At 52.5% G+C, this 18469-nt stretch overlaps 2 protein-coding genes across 6 annotated transcripts in view; both read right to left on the reverse strand.

Moving 5' to 3' along the window:
- Positions 1-18469, reverse strand: part of SIPA1L3 (signal induced proliferation associated 1 like 3) — a 39739-nt gene that overhangs the window by 11268 nt on the left and 10002 nt on the right. For all 3 annotated transcript variants that reach the window (XR_010068563.1, XM_063312433.1, XM_063312432.1), the window contains exons 2-9: positions 7805-9401; positions 7031-7161; positions 2899-3087; positions 2478-2652; positions 2238-2341; positions 1749-1906; positions 746-1322; positions 352-626 (exon numbers count right to left, since the gene is read on the reverse strand). Coding sequence is in view for 2 of the 3 variants with exons in the window: in XM_063312433.1 (XP_063168503.1) it covers positions 352-626; positions 746-1322; positions 1749-1906; positions 2238-2341; positions 2478-2652; positions 2899-3087; positions 7031-7161; positions 7805-9167 (2972 nt within the window). In the remaining variant the exon portion in view is untranslated. The remainder of the gene's footprint in view (positions 1-351; positions 627-745; positions 1323-1748; positions 1907-2237; positions 2342-2477; positions 2653-2898; positions 3088-7030; positions 7162-7804; positions 9402-18469) is intronic.
- The window catches only part of AKT2 (AKT serine/threonine kinase 2), a 101388-nt gene continuing 86342 nt past the window's right edge, over positions 3424-18469 (reverse strand). For all 3 annotated transcript variants that reach the window (XM_063312440.1, XM_063312439.1, XM_063312441.1), the window contains one exon: positions 3424-3436. The gene's annotated coding sequence lies outside the window, so the exon portion shown is untranslated. The remainder of the gene's footprint in view (positions 3437-18469) is intronic.

The following is an 18469-nucleotide window of genomic DNA, read 5'->3' on the forward strand; positions in this document are numbered from 1 at the left end:
GGGGCATCACAGCACAACCCAAGAGAACCAGCCCAGCAGGTTAAAAGCTCCATCTGTGAGGAGTTCCGAAACACCCCCAAGGCAAGGAGCTGGCTGACCCAGGGCCAGAGACGCTGGTAGCCTTTGTGCTTGGCAGGTGCCGCCCCCAGGACAGACCTCTTGGCCCCACACAGGACCTACACATTGCACAGGCTACCAGGACAGACAGACCGAGGTTACTCAGAGGCTCAATTCTGTCCTGGGGCTACAGCCGCAGCAAAGGGTCTCACTTGTCCCTAGCGGAGCCAAAAGGGCCCTTGACGGCCCTCGCCTTGGCTCCTTCCTCCTTTAAGAAGAGGAGCAGAGGCTTACCTGCGTGGAACGCCATCCTCATGTGGTGGAATGACCACCACTTTCACCGTGACGGAGGTGCGCAGCCAGTCGATCATCTGGTCGTGGCTGAGCGTTACCACAGCGACCTTGCAGATCTCCACCAGCCGGCTGCCCTGCCGCAGGCCAGCCTGCCAGGCAAAGCCGTAGTCCTCCACCTCAGCCACCGTCCCATCAAACTTCACGTGGAAGCCCAGCTGTCCCAGCCCATTCCTCCGGAGCGTCATCTCAACTGTCTCGGCACCAGAGGTCATGACCTGGGGTGAAAGCACACCGCCCTGGGGTCAGAAGGACCACTTCAAGTCCCCTGCCAGCCAATGCCAACCCAGCATAGTGGCAGCATGCTAACTAACCAATGGGCAGGGGCGCTACTGACCTTCAGCCGCTGCACAATCTCTTTTATGTCATCTAGATTATTCCCTGGGGCACAGACAAAAATATGGTCCCCACGTCCATAGAAAATTTTGAGGCTGTAGCTGTCCAGCGTCCAGCCAATCACATCTGCACAAAAGCAGTTGAATACTACTTCCTTAGTAGCCAGGTCCAACAGGACCACAAACCCGTTGGAGATGCCCAGGACGCATTCTATCTCCACTCCCTGGGAGTAATCCTGCGCGAGAACGCGCCACACAATGGCCCCAGCACTGTATTGCTCAGCCCCGATCCGGGCTTTTGTTTTCTCCTTCTTCTTAGAAGCAAGAGAGATCAGGTTGAACTTTCCCGTGGAGTCGATGGGAGTGCTGGTGACACAGTTCTCTGCCAAGTCCTTGAGGTACTCCTGCCGAGTACGAGTGGCCATGGTGTGGAACTTGTCCGATTTATGGGCTGCGTTCTCCGCATTGATCACCTTGGCGAGCAGGAAATCTCGGAAGACACCAGACTTGTGGAAGGTGGCCTGACTCGGGATGGCTGGCCCAAAGGGGGGAACATCTTTGGAGCGGGTCACCGCCACGCTTGGGACACGGAAATAAAAACACAGGCCCGTGGCTGAGACTACACAGGCCGCTGCACGCTTACCTCCTCAGCTACTCCCCATTGGGTAAATCCCAGGAGTACGACCAAGGCCCGGTTTATCCCCAACCCAAGGGCTCGTGTTCTTTTCTCTGGACTGGGGCTTCGCTACCCAAGAAGCTGGAAGAGCAAACATTACTTGCAGCCCTAACCCTTAATCTGAGAGCAACGGTCCCTCCAGCCTGAACTCGAGGGCAGGAGGAGCCCCAGTGAGGCCACAGGAGAAAGCCAAGGGCTTGAGCCGCTGTAGACTGGCTGGGGCTCACTGGAGACTCAACCAGGGAGACGACTTCCCCATCCCTGCCCCTCGGGTACAGAGGGAGGCCGGATGGCAAAGCCTGTCCCTGAACTGCCTCGCACAGCCTTACCTGTAGCGGACATTTTCCATGCAGGGATTCTGGGCGCAGACGATGACAAAGACGTGCTGGAAATGGGAGCGGATGTTCTGTGGGGTGAAGGGCAAGGCACCTGGCTCCTGGAAGATGATGGTGACAATGTCGTTCCCAATGTGTCTCTTCCTGAGCAACTAGGAGGGGAAGACGGCACTTCAGAGTCTGTGAAGGAAGCCCCGAGCCCGGCTGTATGCTCGGGACACTCGAAGGAAATGAACCCGATGAGCTCGGGGGGGTGGGGGCGAGAAGCTCATGGACTCCCTCCCCAGTGGTAGGAGGGAACCGCTTTCTCACAAGTGGGGTGTGTGCACGTGTCATGTGAGAAAGAGGAGCAATGGCAGGGCCAAGACCACTACGCCTTGCCCCGCGACAGGCGGCAACACCACTGCTCAACTCCAGGAGGCGCCTGTGTGCACCCAACGGCAGAGAAGGCGGCCCCCACTCGCCCCGCCCAGAGCCAGGCACCTGCTGTCTGTTGTTGGGGGTGTACGGGAGCATCGTGGACACGTGGAACATGATCTCATAGCCCTGGTAGGTTGTGTAGAGGGAGTGGGTGCCTGTGGAGTCGGCTGCCAGGAAAGCAATTGGGAGGAGCTCAGTGGGGAAGCTGGGGCCCGTCAGATTCCCCCTGGCGGGGGGGACACAAGACGCCAGCAGCGCGTCCTGCCCTACCGCCCCCCTCAACAGACCTCAGCAAGGACCTACTTTTGGTGTCCAGCTGCGCGGAATACTTGCGGAAGCCCCTCAGGCACACCTTCTCCCCCAGCAGGGCCAAGAACTCCTCGAAGGCCGGCCCGGCCCCCTCGTTGTTGTACATCTCCTCTTCCGAGCTCTGGTGGGCCTTGCAGTACAGGATGCCCACCTTGTGCTTCCGGCAGAGCTGGAGGCGGGGAGGGAGGGGGGAGAGCCCCGCTCAGAGTCTGGGGGGTCTGCCAGCCGAGCCAGCCAGTGGCTGGATCAAGGAGGCACGGAGGAGGCCCGGAGCCGCCAGGAAGGGAAAAGGCTCTTAACGGACCACAGGCAAGATGGGCGGGCAGGGGGCAGGCAGGCGAGCACAAAAATCCAGACCACCACTCCCTTGCCCAGGCTCGTCCTCCTCAGCCCGGCCCACACACCGCCCACTTACGCCTTGCTCGTCCAGCTTCCGCAGCTGCTCAGACACTTGGGGCACGCTCGGGGCCAGGCGAAGGCAATGTATGTTCAGCTCGGGGACCACGTGCTCCAGCACATCCTTCAGGGGGAGACCACGGACAGTGCCATGCTTGGTGGTGGTGGGCGTTGCATCTTCTAGGATGGCTCCACGGAGGGTTGTCAACTGCAGGGCCCAGAAAGGAAGGGAGGAAGAAATGAAAGCCCAGCCCAGCAAAAAGGCTCACCTGGAGTCTCTGCTCTCCTGGCATGGCATGGCAGAGCTCTGCCCATGGGAAGCCAGAGGGAGCTGCTGGCAAAACACAGCTGCTCTTCCCTGGACCACACGGGCCTCATGCCCAAGCAAGTGGGCAACACTCTGCACACGGGGGCTGGGCATGTGGAAGACAGGCAGAAGACAGCCCCTCAGGGAGCAGGCGCAGACCTCAGTCAGCTGAGCCTCCCACAGCTTCTGGATGCTGTCTTCTACAGAGGTGCTCTATGCTGGAGAGCAGGAGCCATGCCCTAGAATAAACCTCCCATCATCTGAGAGGCCGGAAGGAGTCTGAAGGTTTATCTCCGCACTATCCCGGGCAAACCTATATTTCAGCCTCAGTCCCCAGCCTGCAAAAGCTTGGAAAAAGTTATTTTTCTTGCAGAAGGAAACGTGCAGGGGGAGGGAAAGCCCTAGTGCCAGACCTCCGCATTCTAAGAAGGCACCCAGTCCTGGAGGGGAACTGCCGCCCCAAATCCAAAGGCGCCCCACAGGGCACGGTGACCACTTTCCCCAACCGGGGCCTCCCAGATGCGCCAGCATGCCAGATGGGGAAGGCTGAGCTGCAGCTTCAGTATTTCAGTCTGCACGGCATTTGACGCATTCAGCTCTTGGCAAAAGGAACGATTGGGGTGTTGCAGGGAGGGGACGAGCGCTCTGATTGTTCAAACGGTCCCTTTTCTTGAGCTGCAAGGCAAAAATAGCCTTTTCGGGAAGCTTAAGCTGCGGGATTTAAGGGCGTTCAGCACCTTGCAGAACAGCAGGGCTCACAGGTGGAATGAGCCCCGAGTGCCCCTTGCGCAGGCCCTCCTTCCCTTTCAGGGGAAGCCCACAAAGAGAAATGCTGGGGACAGCAAAACACGCTCCCTCCCCGGTTCGGCGAAGAACCAGTCGCCTGCCAGCTTCACCGCCAAGGCACTCTCTGCACTGCAATGCCCTCTGCTGGGCTGGACCGACTCGCTTCGCAAACCGTGGAAACCGAATGGCCCTGCCCAGGCCCAACAGCTTCCAAATCACTGGAGGTGCGGTTCCACTACAGGTAGCCCTTGCTTACCCATGGTAATTGGGACCGGGAACTCCGTTGCTAAGCAATGTGGTCGTAAGGCGCAACATCATGAGATCGTGCTGACTTGCAACGGCAGTTCCATCAGTCCCAGTTGCCACCGTTAGACGAATCCCACATGGTTGCAGCATCCCGCAGTTGTGTGATTGCCATTTGCGACCTTCTGCCGGCTTCCCCATTGACTTTGCTTGTCGGAGGCCGGCGGTGAAAGTTGCAAATGGCGATCATGTGACCGCAGGACGCTGCAATATTGTAACTGAGAGCCAGCTGCCAAGCACCCAAATCACAATCATGTGACTGCAGGGATGCTGCAAGGGCCACCATTATGAGGACCCATTGTAAGTCCCTCTCCTCCAGCGCAATTTTAACTTCAAGCAGTTGCTGAATGAGTGCACATTAAGGGAGGACTTCCTGTATATTATAAATCGGTCAGACCCCACCTGCTGTCTGGACCCCACACTTTGAGGAGAATCCAAAGGAACAAGAAGTGCAGTGGGGATGACCAGGAGAATGGAAACCGTGACTTCCAGTGGGAATATAGCGGACTAAGCAGCTGTGCCTGCAAGCTCTGCAGGCAGAACTGGCATCATGGCAATTTTTTGGGGTGCAGGCTGGTTTCTCCTGTAGCCCAGAGCGTTTCTCCAGATTAAGGAAAATGCTTGGAATCGACCCATTCGTCCTCTGGACAGCGAGTTGCAGCCAGGAGATTGCGGACAGCGTGCGCGATTGACAGGTAAGACTTTGCCGGGAGGCTGGGATTTCACCATTTCTGAGCCACGCTGCAGCCCTTAAAGGGACACTAAGTCCAGCCACCCCATTTCTAAAGCACCTATTTTTTTTTTTTTTTAGGTTTTGTAGCCCCTAAGAGAGGCTTTCTACAGTAAGAAGAAGCAGACTCTCTTGGTGCTTATCGTTATTTCTGGATTAAAGTTTTGGCTTGTTTTCCCATTCAAAGTGGGAACCGAGAATAAATAATTGCCTCCCTGTTATTATTCTTGTACAGAATTTGAAGGATTTAATATTTCCCTATACATTGAATTTGCTGTTTTGAATCTCTAGCCCCCTATTCACCTTCCCTGAGAGCTGTTTGCTAGCACACTTTCTCCTTTTTCAGTTTCACTCAGAAGTTTTTTATTAACTCATTAGCTCCTATCTCAGCAAGTTAAGTATCTAGGCAGCGCCATAATCCACTGCCTGAAACATGGAGGACTTCAAGGAGGCTTTTTCAGACTTCCGTCGTGATCTTAAGCAGACCTTCAAAGAGATCCTTTCAGAGTGCTGTCAGGCTATTCTGCAGAATATTTGGGACATTGGGGAAGATATTATTTCTAAAGTGTGACATCTGGCTGAAGATGTTATGGAAAAAGATGAAGATTTTGACAAGGATGGAGATCTTTCCACTCACAGCGAGACTGAAGTAATGTCAGATGAAGACTACATTTTGGTGCTGAAGGGATTAAAGCGACAGTCTGAGCTGCAGTTGTTTTTCTGAGGGGAGGTTATGGGAGGGAAGAGAATCTGCTTTGTGGGAGTTTTTTTGCTGAGAAGTCTGAGTTTTTAAGGGTGGTAGTTGGGCTGTTTGATTTTTGCAAGAAAAATGCCTTGGGGGTAAAAGGGAGATATATCAATGTCTTAGTATATTTTGAAGTGGAGTAAAAATTTAAGGTGTAATTGGATTGATAATGAGGCTATTATGATTTCATTTCTCTTTAATGATTTGGATTAAGATTTACTGGACTTTTTGTTAAGGTTTGATTAGTAAGTTTTATAAGGTATCTATAAGGTATAATAAATAATTGCTTGGTTTTTAGGTTTAAAAGGGTTAAGATTACTGTAGTATTATTAATTATAAAAGTAGACAATTTATGTTTTTATAATTTGATTTGTATTATAGTGGACAGAAATGTATGGAATAGTAGTAGGAATGAAATAATCAAATAAATGTTTTATGGGGGAGGGAAGTTGATTTAGAAATTGATACACACACACACACACACACATCCTTTTTATATATAAGGGGAAGGAGCAATTGCATTAGTGATTTGTACATGTGGATTTATAGAAATAATGTGATCTTGGTTTGATATAGAGTGAGGGATTCATTATGGAAATTGCTGTATATTCTTGCTGTTGAAAGTTGGAAGTCACTTCTTTATGTAATCTTCAAAATTCTTTTTTCTTGTGTTTCACACTTTTTTAGTTTTTCTTTTTCTTTTTGTAGTTTTTTGCTTTTTTTGTAGGTTTTATCTTTGTTTCAAACTTAATAAAATTCTTTAAAAAAAACAGATACAGAGAATGAAAACTGCCTCCTACAAAAAAAGATGGACCTTAGCCTTGCCCAGGCATTTGCTGGTCTCCCCTTCCCTGGAGGTGGTCAAGCCAGGCTGGGGAGGCTTCAGTCTGGAACAGGGGCTTGATGCCATGGCCACAGAGACCCCTTTCCACTCTGGGATTCAATGAGGAATTAACAGTCAAGACTGGAACTATCAGGCAAGTGAGACCTTCCCACGGAAAGAATTAAGGGCAGCCTCTAGGCCTCCACCCCAGTCAGCCAACCGTCCTTCCGATGCCCTGGTAGGTCAGCAGCAGAGGAGGACTGAGGAAGTGCCTGGGCAGGCAGGACAACTCCTCTCCCCCAAAAATGTTCCCAGCCCAGATTGGGGATGACAGGAGCGGAGCTGAGCACGCAAAGCTCACTGACTCTCTGAGATCTTTTTAAAAAACGTATCACATTCAGAATCCTGCAGCTTTTGCCTCATCCACCTTCAGTGGCAGAGAGCAACAGCAGCTTACCTCGCTGGTACGAAAGATAATCCTGTACTGGTACTGGGGCCCATGATCCCGATGGTCCTCCAGCTTCTCACGCCTGATGCTTACAGCCACAGGGCCCAGCTTCTCATCCACCCCAAAGTAGTTAAAATGTTCTGATGAAGGAGAGAGGAGGGGAGAGGAAGAAACCTTAGCCATTCATTCTGCACTTCATGCGTTCTGCATGCCTCGTAGTTCCAGCAATTATTTATGAATCTGCAGAAGTTTTCACCCACTCAAAAGTTCCTCCAGCAAGTCTGAAGCTTGGTTGCCCAGCTAAGCCTAGGAACATCCCCCAGCCAAAAAACACACGAGACATAACAAGAGACTAAGGCAGGGCTTCCCAAACCATTTCCTTCATCGCCCAAAACCACTCATCAGAAAGTCCTTTTTACCCAATGCAGGTAAAACCCTTTAAGTCAATTTAATGGGTTTGTGTGTTGTTACCCAAAGAAAAGCCACTTTTACCCAATTTGGGGTAATTTACCCAGGTTTGGGAAGCACTGGGCTACGGGGATGTGCTTCACACCCAGCTGGGATATTGGAGGTACTTGAGAGGAACCCCTGGGGCCTCAAAACTGTGTGGGGAAGGTACAGAGGAGGATGTAAAATCAACCACTTAGGAATCTGGGCTTGCAGTTTCCACTCAGTGAAGAAGGAAGCGCGTTCTGGGTCCAAGCCTCATCCTCCAGCCGCCCACGTCCTCAGGGGTCCACTCACCCCCTAGCGCCCAAATGGGGGAAGCCAAAAAGTGCAAACCTTTGCCAGAGAAGTAGTCCCGGTAGTAACAGGCCCCCAGGTCCACATGCTCGATGCTGTGCTGCTTCAGCCGACTGAGGGTGCGCTGCAGTTCCTCGGGCATCTCTAGCACCGAGATGCTGGCGTTCGTGCAGTAAGGGGCAGACGCTGTCTCTGCAAAGGCCCACTCCCCACAGCCACCCACAGAGGCGGGGGAGAAACTGACATCGCGCTCCCGCTCGCCCCCAATCTCGTTGCGGAAGTGAGGGCAGCTGAGCAGCAGACCATTGCTGTTGTTGTCCCCCAGATCATGCTCCAGATTCTCTTTGGAGTTCAGGTCCTCAGGGCCAAAGAAGGCGCCAGGGGATTCCAGGCCCAGCAGTCCGCAGGCTCGGGAATTGGTGGTGGTGGAGGCAGCTGAGCCAGCGGAGGCAGCTGAAGCCCCTGTGGCGGTGTTCCTCCGCTGGGCCACGCAGACCCGCCTGGCCACCACCTCGCTGAGGTCAAAGAGCATGCTCTGGATGTCATAGTGGGCTAAGCTCTTCTGGCACAGCCAGCCCCTGCCCACTTCCTCCGCCTCCATCGGGGCCCTGCCAGAGTCTCCCTCCGCCCTGCCACTCCGCAGCTTCCGGAAGATGGAGTCCCCTCCGCCGCCCTCCGCCCTGAGGCCCTTCTTGCGGGACTTCTCCTTGGCAGGGAGGGGCAGGCCCGGTTCAGCCCTGGCCTCTGCCTTGGTCCTCCTGGAAGTGGTGAACGAGCCCGTCAGCTGCTGCCGCGGCCCTGCCCCTCCTCTCCCGCTCTGGAACTCTTTCAGCATCTCACGGCAGCTCTGCTCCGAGAGGCCGTGCGCGTCGATGGAGGAGGTGCTGCCGTACTCGCGGAAGAGGGGCAGGCCACTAGCCAGCCTGGCTCCCCGGGGCTCCATCACGGCCTCCAAGTCGCACTCGCTGAGCGTGACCTCGCTGCTGCTCCTGCTCCTCAGCGCCGGGAACCCCCTGCCGGGAGATCGTGGCCACCCATCCCGGAACTCGGTGTCCCTGGACCTCCTTCGAGCCAGGCGCCGGGAGCCTTTCAGCCCCAAGGGGAATGCTTCCTCATCGGGCAGCTGCCCGTTCTGAAATTCCCATGGCACAGAGGCCGGGGCCTCTGGAGCCTTAACCGGCTCCTTCATCCCTTCTCTCTTGGGGGGCCAGTCAGCAATTCGGGCCCGTACCCCCATTTTTGGCACAGCAGGGGTTGTCGCGGCCAGTCGCAAGGGAGAAGCATCGTCTGCATGCGTGGTGCAGCCATTTTGGGCCCAGGATCCCGGAGAGGAGCAATCACCCGCTTTTGAGGCCAGGCCCCCCACGTCGCAGCTCTCATGAACAGGCCGATACGCTGTCATAGTCTGACTTGGGCTCCCTGCAGGAAGGTGCTCTTCATCTCCATTGGGGCGTGCACACCTCAGCTATTATTGGGGGGCTAGAGCTGGGGGGCACTGGAACATGTTGAGGTTGAATGCAATCTTGCCACTGCCATGAGCACCTGTCCTCAAGCCCCAGCGTGTGAAGAAGACTGCAGTGGGACTTTGGGGCCTCCACCAGCATGCCAGGTTATTATTCCAGCAATATTAATCATCCTGAAAGAGAAGGAGAAAGGTGGCATTAGCCTTGTAGCTCCAGGGGCATATCACGGGACAGGCCCACTTTGCTGCTGGGGGAACAGAGCTGGGAGTCTGCTCTTCCTCAGAAGCCATAATATGATATTTGAAATATGCCCTCAACTGGGTACTTTCTTAAGTCCAAACTCCCCCAGATTTGTGGACATCATCAAGAACTGATGGTGGGCCAAGTAGCAGAAGCAGCCCAATGTTGATATGTGACAGCCCTTCTCTGGTGCTTCTCCTTCCACCATCAGCTGTTTCCATGTCATTCATTCAGACTGATGGTCAGAGGTGGGACAAGATCCAGAGCGAGGTGCAGCTGTTCTTCCCCTCCCAAGGCTCGAGAACTAAGCAGCTATTGGAAGGAGACCTTCCACAGTCTGGGACTCTTCACACAGAACACATAGATAAGGACTTTCTACTCCCTCGTAACATTTATTTATTTATTTTTCAAATTTCTATCACTGCCCATCTCCCCCAAGAAGGCAGTGCCTCTCAACCTCATTTTGCCTCTCAACCTCATTGGGTGACTTCACATGCCCAGTGAAGTCACCCAGTGAGGTCAAGAAGCAAAAGAAGCACCACACTATGGGATTTGCTATCCCAGATGCAGTGAGGGGGACCAGTCTGGACAGCCATAAAAGGGACTGGGCCAAGGGATGGCTGTCAATGGCTGCTTGCCCTAGTGGAGAGTGACCACCTTCAGGATCAGCACCAGGCAGGGAGCTCCTCACTACTCCTGAGTTGTGGATGATGAGCAAAGGAAGCTACATCACACCTGTGGGCCCTTGGTTGCCCCCAAGAGGCCCCTGCTCAAATCCAGCTCAACTCCCACTTTCACCTACGTCCAAACGGCCATTTTTCCCAAGGACCAAGAGGAACTGGCTTGGCAGACAGTAGACAATGCGCCCGAGAGGGACTGGCATCACAAGTCGGCAGAATGGCTGGACTCCCGCAGAAGGCCTGCAGGATGAGCTCTGAGGAAAGCCATCATTCCCAAGCTAGGAACTGAGAACTACCACTCCTCTTTGGTTGAGATGATGATCAGAAAGGGAGAAAAGTCACTTGATCACAACTGTTGGATCACCATGAGGAAAAGGAGGCTTGCACCCCAGCTCCCATGAGACACAGGCTGCCACTAGAACCCTTTGCTGGGCCCTGGGCCCAGTGAGCCAAAGGGCCACAATGGTTCCCCCCAGCACACAGGACTGGCCCTCCCCACCAGCAGCTTCTGGGAGCCAGTGTTCAGCAGAAAGACCTCGGAGGGAGGCACAGGACTGGGACCACGCCTCCATGCAGAATTATCCTTAGGCAGCCATCCCACTGCTGTGGCCCTCCTAAGCCAACAATGGGGCTGGCTTTGCCTGGATGCTGTGGTGTCCTGAAGTCCAAGTTCCTCCTACAACTGGGAGGCCAGAGATAAAAAGGAAAAAAAAAAAAACCCGAGGCAGGGAGGGTGCCTGGCTGGACGGCTGCTCAGCTTTGCCTGCATGGAACAAGGTGGGGGTGGGGATGGGGATGGGTCAGCCCTGCTTTCCTTCCTATTTGTTTGTTTGTTTAAAGGATTGGTTATGGCCGCCCATCCTAAACACAGCTCTGGGCAGCTCACAACAGCAGCGACCCCCAGCAGCCTTCACAGCTTAGCCGACGTGGAGGCCCCTGACTACAGAATCTCAGGTGGGCCATGAGAGGATGCTGGCAACTCTGGGAAGCAGGAGTCTGCGGGTGGCACTGGATTATACCCAAGCAAAATCCAGGATAGCCAATGCCTCCCCCCACCACCCGTGGCCTGGATCCACCCCACCCACCAAGAACCCCATTTCCATGTAGGCTGTCCAGATCCACAGCTGCTCCAGACTTGGATGCCCCACAGGACACAGCACAGCCCCAGAGTCTCCCTCAGTGCAGAAGGGAAGGGGGCAAGGACCTTTTCAGGGCACGGGGGAGGTCTGTGTTTGAAGCCATTCTTCTGGAGCAAGGCAGGCAACTTATGATCAAGACCCGGCGCAGCAGAAGGGATGCCATGGAGCAATCTGGCTCTGCTGCCCTGAATGCCAACACACCCCAAACAATGGAGGAGATGGACTTCATCAGGAGAGGAAAAAAGAACCGGGCAAGGACAGACCTGACCTGAGCAATGGGGAAGAAAATGGACCCCTCCCTCGAAAAATAAAATGGAGCTGCTAGCAGAGGCAGTCCTCGGGCCCCTTCAGTCTTCCCCTTGATGTTCAGCCCTGCATAGCAAGAAGCACCTTGGCACCTGCCGGTGGCTTGAAGGAGGCCCTGGGGCAAAAAACACACAGCTCAGGGAGCTGCCCTGCCAGTTCCTGTCACTGTCAAGGAAGGAAATCTGCATTCCTCAGCAGGTGCTTGAGCCTGCCCTATCAGGGCAATGCAGGGCTCTCCCCAACCTGTCTGAAGGACGCCACATCGAAGAAGGCCCAACATGGTGCTACATGAGTCCTATACTCCAAACTTCATTCTCACAACGTCCCCAAATGCCTACTGGGGAACGTTTAACTGCCCAGATTCAGCACCCTCCTCCCTCATTCTGCTTCCCCTTAAAAAAGAAAAAGATCATATGGAGTTCGAGCCTCACATGCTGTGCTTGGAAGCTGCAGGGGAAGCTATTCCCCCCTTGCACTCTGCAGGCCGCCACTGCACTCTCGCTCACACACACCCCTGCGGCTAATCAGGACTGCCGGCACCAGCGCCCAGCCCCATGGGCACCTCTCCGACTGCAGCCTAGACCAGCTTGCTCAGGAGTTCGGCTCCGCCGCGGGCAGAAACATTGGGCAGGTGCCACTGCCTGGCACGCAGCCGCGCTGGACTTTTGACTCTCACCCAGCGCTAAACAAACATTTCAGACCAAGCCGGAAGCTGAACTCTTTAGCAAGAGCAGCCTGGCTTTCGGAAGAATGGATGCGGGGAGGGAGCAGCGCAGCCCCACAGAGATGAGCCTGCTGGTCTCCTGCAAGGGCTCCATTTCCCTGGGCAAGCCTGAGTGTCACAGAACCAAGATGTCCATGAAGAACGACCCGGCAAGGACTGGCAATTCGGAGAGAGGAGGGGAGGTGGTGGCAGTGGCAGTGACCTCTGCACGAATTCAGGCACGGCTCTGCTTGGCACAGGCAGGCGCCCCAGTTTGGGCTGGGCAGAGATGGGGGCCAAGAGATCGCCCTGTTCAAGCAGCAGCTGAAGGAGAAGAGGCTGCTTGGTGGCAGCAGAAAGACAGGCTTGGACTTCCCTTGGGCGTGCACGCACCCTCTGACCACAAGCAAGGTTAACTGCTGGGCTTCTGGGGCGCGCAGGGATGCTTACGGTGGCAGCGAGAGATTAAGCCCATGGAGCCGAACCGGCCCAAAGTCACCTCCAAAGAATAGCCCAGTAAAGTCCAGGCAGTGAACAGTGGCCAACGCCTTAATTTTCCAGCAGCAGCCCCCCCCACCACATTCCCCTGCCGGCAAAATTAATGGGGAGGGGGAGAATCTCTTTCCCAGGCCTTGGAGGAGGGAATCATGTATGTCTTTGGAAAAAAAATCCCTGTGAAATCCATTCTGTGCAGATGTTGCCCCTTTTAGCTCCACTGAGTCACATCTGTTCCCCTTTTGTCCCGATGCTCCACACAGCCTCCCTGCTTTGGCTAGGCCTGGACAGGGCACTCAGCTGCCACAGCCCCCCTGCCCCCTGGCTTTGATGTTTGAATTAACCAGTGGTGGAAAGTGGGGAGCCCTCTCTTCATCCTAGAACTTAATGGGGTGCCCCAATGAATTCAGGGGAAGAGCAGGGCGGAGCTCAGTGAAGACATGGCTTCTCCAAGATGCACCAGGAGCTGCCACCTTGAGTAGATCTAAAGGAATTAGCCTTACCCTTCAGAGCTGCCTGCTAATAGCTACGCATTATTATGGCCAGATAGTACCCACCGTGGTCAGCAGCTGGGGACCCGGGCGGGTCCTGTCCTTCTGTCTTGCTTGTAACATTCCTAGAGGTATTTGGTTGGCTACCATGGGAAGAGAATGACTGAGGGGGTGGCACTGCCCCCCGATGCAGGAGCTTGCAGTCATGCGGAAGGGACCAGAGAGAAGAAGATGGAGGGAGACATGACAGCTGGGAGTCACTGGGAGTCAGACAGCTTACATGTTTAATAAATTATTATTATTATTATTATTATTATTATTGTTGTTGTTGTTGTTGTTTATTCGTTTAGTCGCTTCCGACTCTTCGTGACTTCATGGACCAGCCCACGCCAGAGCTTCCTGTCGGTCGTCAACACCCCCAGCTCCCCCAGGGACGAGTCCGTCACCTCTAGAATATCATCCATCCATCTTGCCCTTGGTCGGCCCCTCTTCCTTTTGCCTTCCACTCTCCCTAGCATCAGCATCTTCTCCAGGGTGTCCTGTCTTCTCATTATGTGGCCAAAGTATTTCAGTTTTGCCTTTAATATCATTCCCTCAAGTGAGCAGTCTGGCTTTATTTCCTGGAGGATGGACTGGTTGGATCTTCTTGCAGTCCAAGGCACTCTCAGAATTTTCCTCCAACACCACAGTTCAAAAGCATCGATCTTCCTTCGCTCAGCCTTCCTTATGGTCCAGCTCTCGCAGCCATATGTTACTACAGGGAACACCATTGCTTTAACTATGCGGGCCTTTGTTGTCAGTGTGATGTCTCTGCTCTTAACTATTTTATCGAGATTTGTCATTGCTCTTCTTCCAAGGATTAAGCGTCTTCTGATTTCCTGACTGCAGTCAGCATCTGCAGTAATCTTTGCACCTAGGAATACAAAGTCTTTCACTGCTTCTACATTTTCTCCCTCTATTTGCCAGTTATCAATCAAGCTGGTTGCCATAATCTTGGTTTTTTTGAGGTTTAGCTGCAAACCAGCTTTTGCACTTTCTTCTTTCACCTTCATCATAAGGCTCCTCAGTTCCTCTTCACTTTCAGCCATCAAAGTGGTATCATCTGCATATCTGAGATTGTTAATATTTCTTCCAGCGATTTTAACTCCAGCCTTGTATTCCTCAAGCCCAGCTTGTCGCATGATGTGTTCTGCATACAAGTTGAATAGGTAGGGTGAGAGTATACAGCCCTGCCGTACTCCTTTCCCAATCTTAAACCAGTCCGTTGTTCCGTGGTCTGTTCTTACTGTTGCTACTTGGTCGTTATACAGATTCTTCAGGAGGCATACAAGATGACTTGGTATCCCCATACCACTAAGAACTTGCCACAATTTGTTATGGTCCACACAGTCAAAGGCTTTAGAATAGTCAATAAAACAGAAATAGATGTTTTTCTGAAACTCCCTGGCTTTTTCCATTATCCAGCGGATATTGGCAATTTGGTCTCTAGTTCCTCTGCCTTTTCTAAACGCAGCTTGTACATCTGGCAATTCTCGCTCCATGAACTGCTGAAGTCTACCTTGCAGGATCTTGAGCATTACCTTACTGGCATGTGAAATGAGTGCCACTGTTCGATAGTTTGAACATTCTTTAGTGTTTCCCTTTTTTGGTATGGGGATATAAGTTGATTTTTTCCAGTCTGATGGCCATTCTTGTGTTTTCCAAATTTGCTGGCATATAGCATGCATTACCTTGACAGCATCATCTTGCAAGATTTTGAACAGTTCAGCTGGGATGCCGTCGTCTCCTGTTGCCTTGTTATTAGCAATGCTTCTTAAGGCCCACTCAACCTCACTCTTCAGGATGTCTGGCTCTAGCTCACCGACCACACCGTCAAAGCTATCCCCGATATTGTTATCCTTCCTATACAGGTCTTCTGTATATTCTTGCCACCTTTTCTTGATCTCTTCTTCTTCTGTTAGGTCCTTGCCATCTTTGTTTTTGATCATACCCATTTTTGCCTGGAATTTACCTCCAATGTTTCTAATTTTCTGGAAGAGGTCTCTTGTCCTTCCTATTCTATTGTCTTCTTCCACTTCCGCACATTGCTTGTTTAAAAATAATTCCTTATCTCTTCTGGCTAACCTCTGGAATTTTGCATTTAATTGGGCATATCTCCCCCTATGACTGTTGCCTTTTGCTTTCCTTCTTTCTTGGGCTACTTCTAGTGTCTCAGCAGACAGCCATTTTGCCTTCTTGGTTTTCTCTTTCTTTCGGATGTATTTTGTTGCCGCCTCCTGAACAATGCTGCCAACTTCTGTCCAGAGTTCTTCCGGGACCCTATCTACTAAGTCCAGTCCCTTAAATCTATTCTTCACCTCCACTGCATATTCCTTAGGAATATTAGTGAGCTCATATCTAGCTGATCTGTGGGTCTTCCCTAATCTCTTTAGTCTGATCCTAAATTGTGCAAGAAGAAGTTCATGATCTGAACTACAGTCAGCTCCAGGCCTTGTTTTTACCGACTGTACAGATGTCCGCCACCTTTGGCTGCAAAGGATGTAATCAATCTGATTTCGGTGTTGTCCATCTGGTGAAGTCCATGTATAAAGTCGTCTCTTAGGTTGTTGGAAGAGAGTGTTTGTTATGCAGAGTGAATTGTCTTGGCAAAATTCTAACAGCCTGTGTCCTGCTTCGTTTTGTTCTCCCAGGCCATACTTACCTGTAATTCCAGGTGTCATTTGACTTCCCACCTTAGCATTCCAGTCTCCTGTGATGAAAATAACATCTCTTTTAGGCGTGTTGTCCAGTAGGTGCTGCAGATCCTCATAGAACTGCTCTACTTCAGCTTCTTCAGCATTTGTGGTTGGGGCGTATATTTGGATCACTGTGATGTTAGATGGCTTGCCCTGAATTCGAATTGAGATCATTCTGTCGTTTTTTGGGTTGTATCCAAGCACTGCTTTAGCCACTTTACTATTAATTATGAAGGCTACTCCATTTCTTCTGTGGTCCTCTTGTCCGCAGTAGTAGATCTGGTGGTCATTTGATGTGAAGTGGCCCATTCCAGTCCATTTCAGTTCACTGACGCCCAGAATGTCTATCTTTAATCTTGACATCTCACCAATAACCACATCCAATTTGCCCTGGCTCATAGATCTTACATTCCAGGTTCCGATGGTGTGTTGATCCTTAGAACATCGGATTCGCCGTTCACCACCAGCACCGTCGGCCGCTAGCCGTCCTTTCGGCTTTGAGCTAGCTGCGTCATCACGTCTGGGGCTAGTTGAGCTCATCCTCTGTTCCTCCCCAGTAGCATTTTGACCATCTTCTGACCTGGGGGTCTCATCTTCCGATGGTATACCGACATATCTCTGGTTGTACTGATCCATTTAGTTTTCACGGCAAGAATACTGAGGTGGGTTGCCATTACCTTCCCCAGGGATCGCATTTAGTCTGACCTCTCTGTCATGACCTTCCCGTCTTGGGTGGCCCTTCACGGTTTAGCTCATGGCATCACTGAGGTGCTCAAGCTCCAGCACCACGACAAGGTAACAATCCTTTGCTGAAGATTATTATTATTATTATTATTATTATTATATGCCTAATGGAGAGCGACCAGGACAATGGGGAAGAGCTATGTTCTATGGCCACAGACACCAGGACCAGAAATAACAGGTGTAAGTTGCAGGTGCCAGAATTTCATTTAAACATAAGGAAACACTTTCTGACAATAAGATCTGTCCAACAGTGGAATAATCCATTTACGGAGGTTGTGGGTGCTCTGTCTCTGGAGGCTCAGAAGCGGCTAAATGGTAATCTCTCAAGGATGGTTTACCTGATTTTCCTGCCTATCACAGGGGTTGGAACAGATTATCTTTGTAGTCCCTTCCAGCTCTATGCTGGTATATTCTCAGGGCCCCACAACACCTATTCTCATAACACGCATGCAGATACGGAAGCCTTGCCTAAAACTCTGTGCTTCAACCATCAGCCTCTGCATGTCTCTTAACTGGCTGAAGAGGCCCCACGCAGTCAAGTGACCTCCAGATTCTTGTGGAAGCTAGGACTTCAAACCCCATTTCTTGCTGGGTTGTAGCCTCCTTTCTGAGCTCCTCTGGAACACTCCTTCCAGGCAAAGTTCGCAGCTGATCATCCCCATGACTCCTGCAGTATACTTCCTCCAGCAAATGGAATGTGTTGGGACGCAGCAAGGGGCACTTGTGGAGACCCCCATGGCCACGGCCATTTTGTGTTCCTCAGTTGGAGGAGGCAACATGCTCTGAGCCCAATGGCTGTTCCTTGGCTTTCTCCATAAGCAAGCACCAGAGTCAAGGAAGTCGTACAGGAGCCAAACAAACACAAGTGACTCACAAACAGATCAGGTGGGATGGGAGCAAAGCCGCGGCACCAACTATGTCACAGGGAGGCGTCTCTGCCTTCCCAGCAGAAGCCTCGGTCTGCTCTACATGTTAGGATCCTTGCCATTAACCCACCGAGGGAAAGGGCCTCCTATTCGGAACAGCAGAATGAGACGGAGGACCACCACATGCGCAGGCCCCTCTGCAATGGCTTCCTGCCTACCAAGACACAAGGCCACCAAGGCAGGTCCTTGGTCTGTCCAGCAGGCAAGTTCCAGCCACCATCACATCACCACCTCCCACAACGAGAATCGCTCCTTCCAGCACAGAACACGGCTGGAGGAGATTCCAGGAAGCCAGAACGCAGCATCCTGGAATGGGGCAGCGATGGGAGGAGAGGCCAGTCGCCTCACCTGAATCCAGGAAGCCTCGGCAACTTTTGCCAGCGGGTCATAAGACCATCTGGCAGAGTTCTTGAAAGAAGTAGATGAACAGCCCGATCCAGTAGCAGATTGCAGAAAGATAAGAAGATGAAAAGGCACCACACAGAGAGCTGGGGGCTTTGGCAAAGGCACAAAGATGCCACACCAATGCCTCGCCTGAGTCCATCACCCTGAAGAAGGAAGGGAGCAAAAGCTCCTAAAAGCAGGCAGCGCGGCCTGGATCAGGGAGACTGACCCCTGTGGAGCACTCAATTCCAAGCCTGGTTTACTCCTTCCCACCCCCAGCCAGAATTTGGGGCTTGAGGAACCACGACCAGCGACGTTCAAACACAGGGAGAGCCGGAGCTGTGAACTGGAGCACAGGTGGCCCACAGGGCTGTGGGCGGCTTCAACTGCTTGTCGCT

The sequence above is a fragment of the Candoia aspera genome, chromosome 10 (genome assembly GCF_035149785.1).
Source record: "Candoia aspera isolate rCanAsp1 chromosome 10, rCanAsp1.hap2, whole genome shotgun sequence".
NCBI lineage: Eukaryota > Metazoa > Chordata > Lepidosauria > Squamata > Boidae > Candoia > Candoia aspera.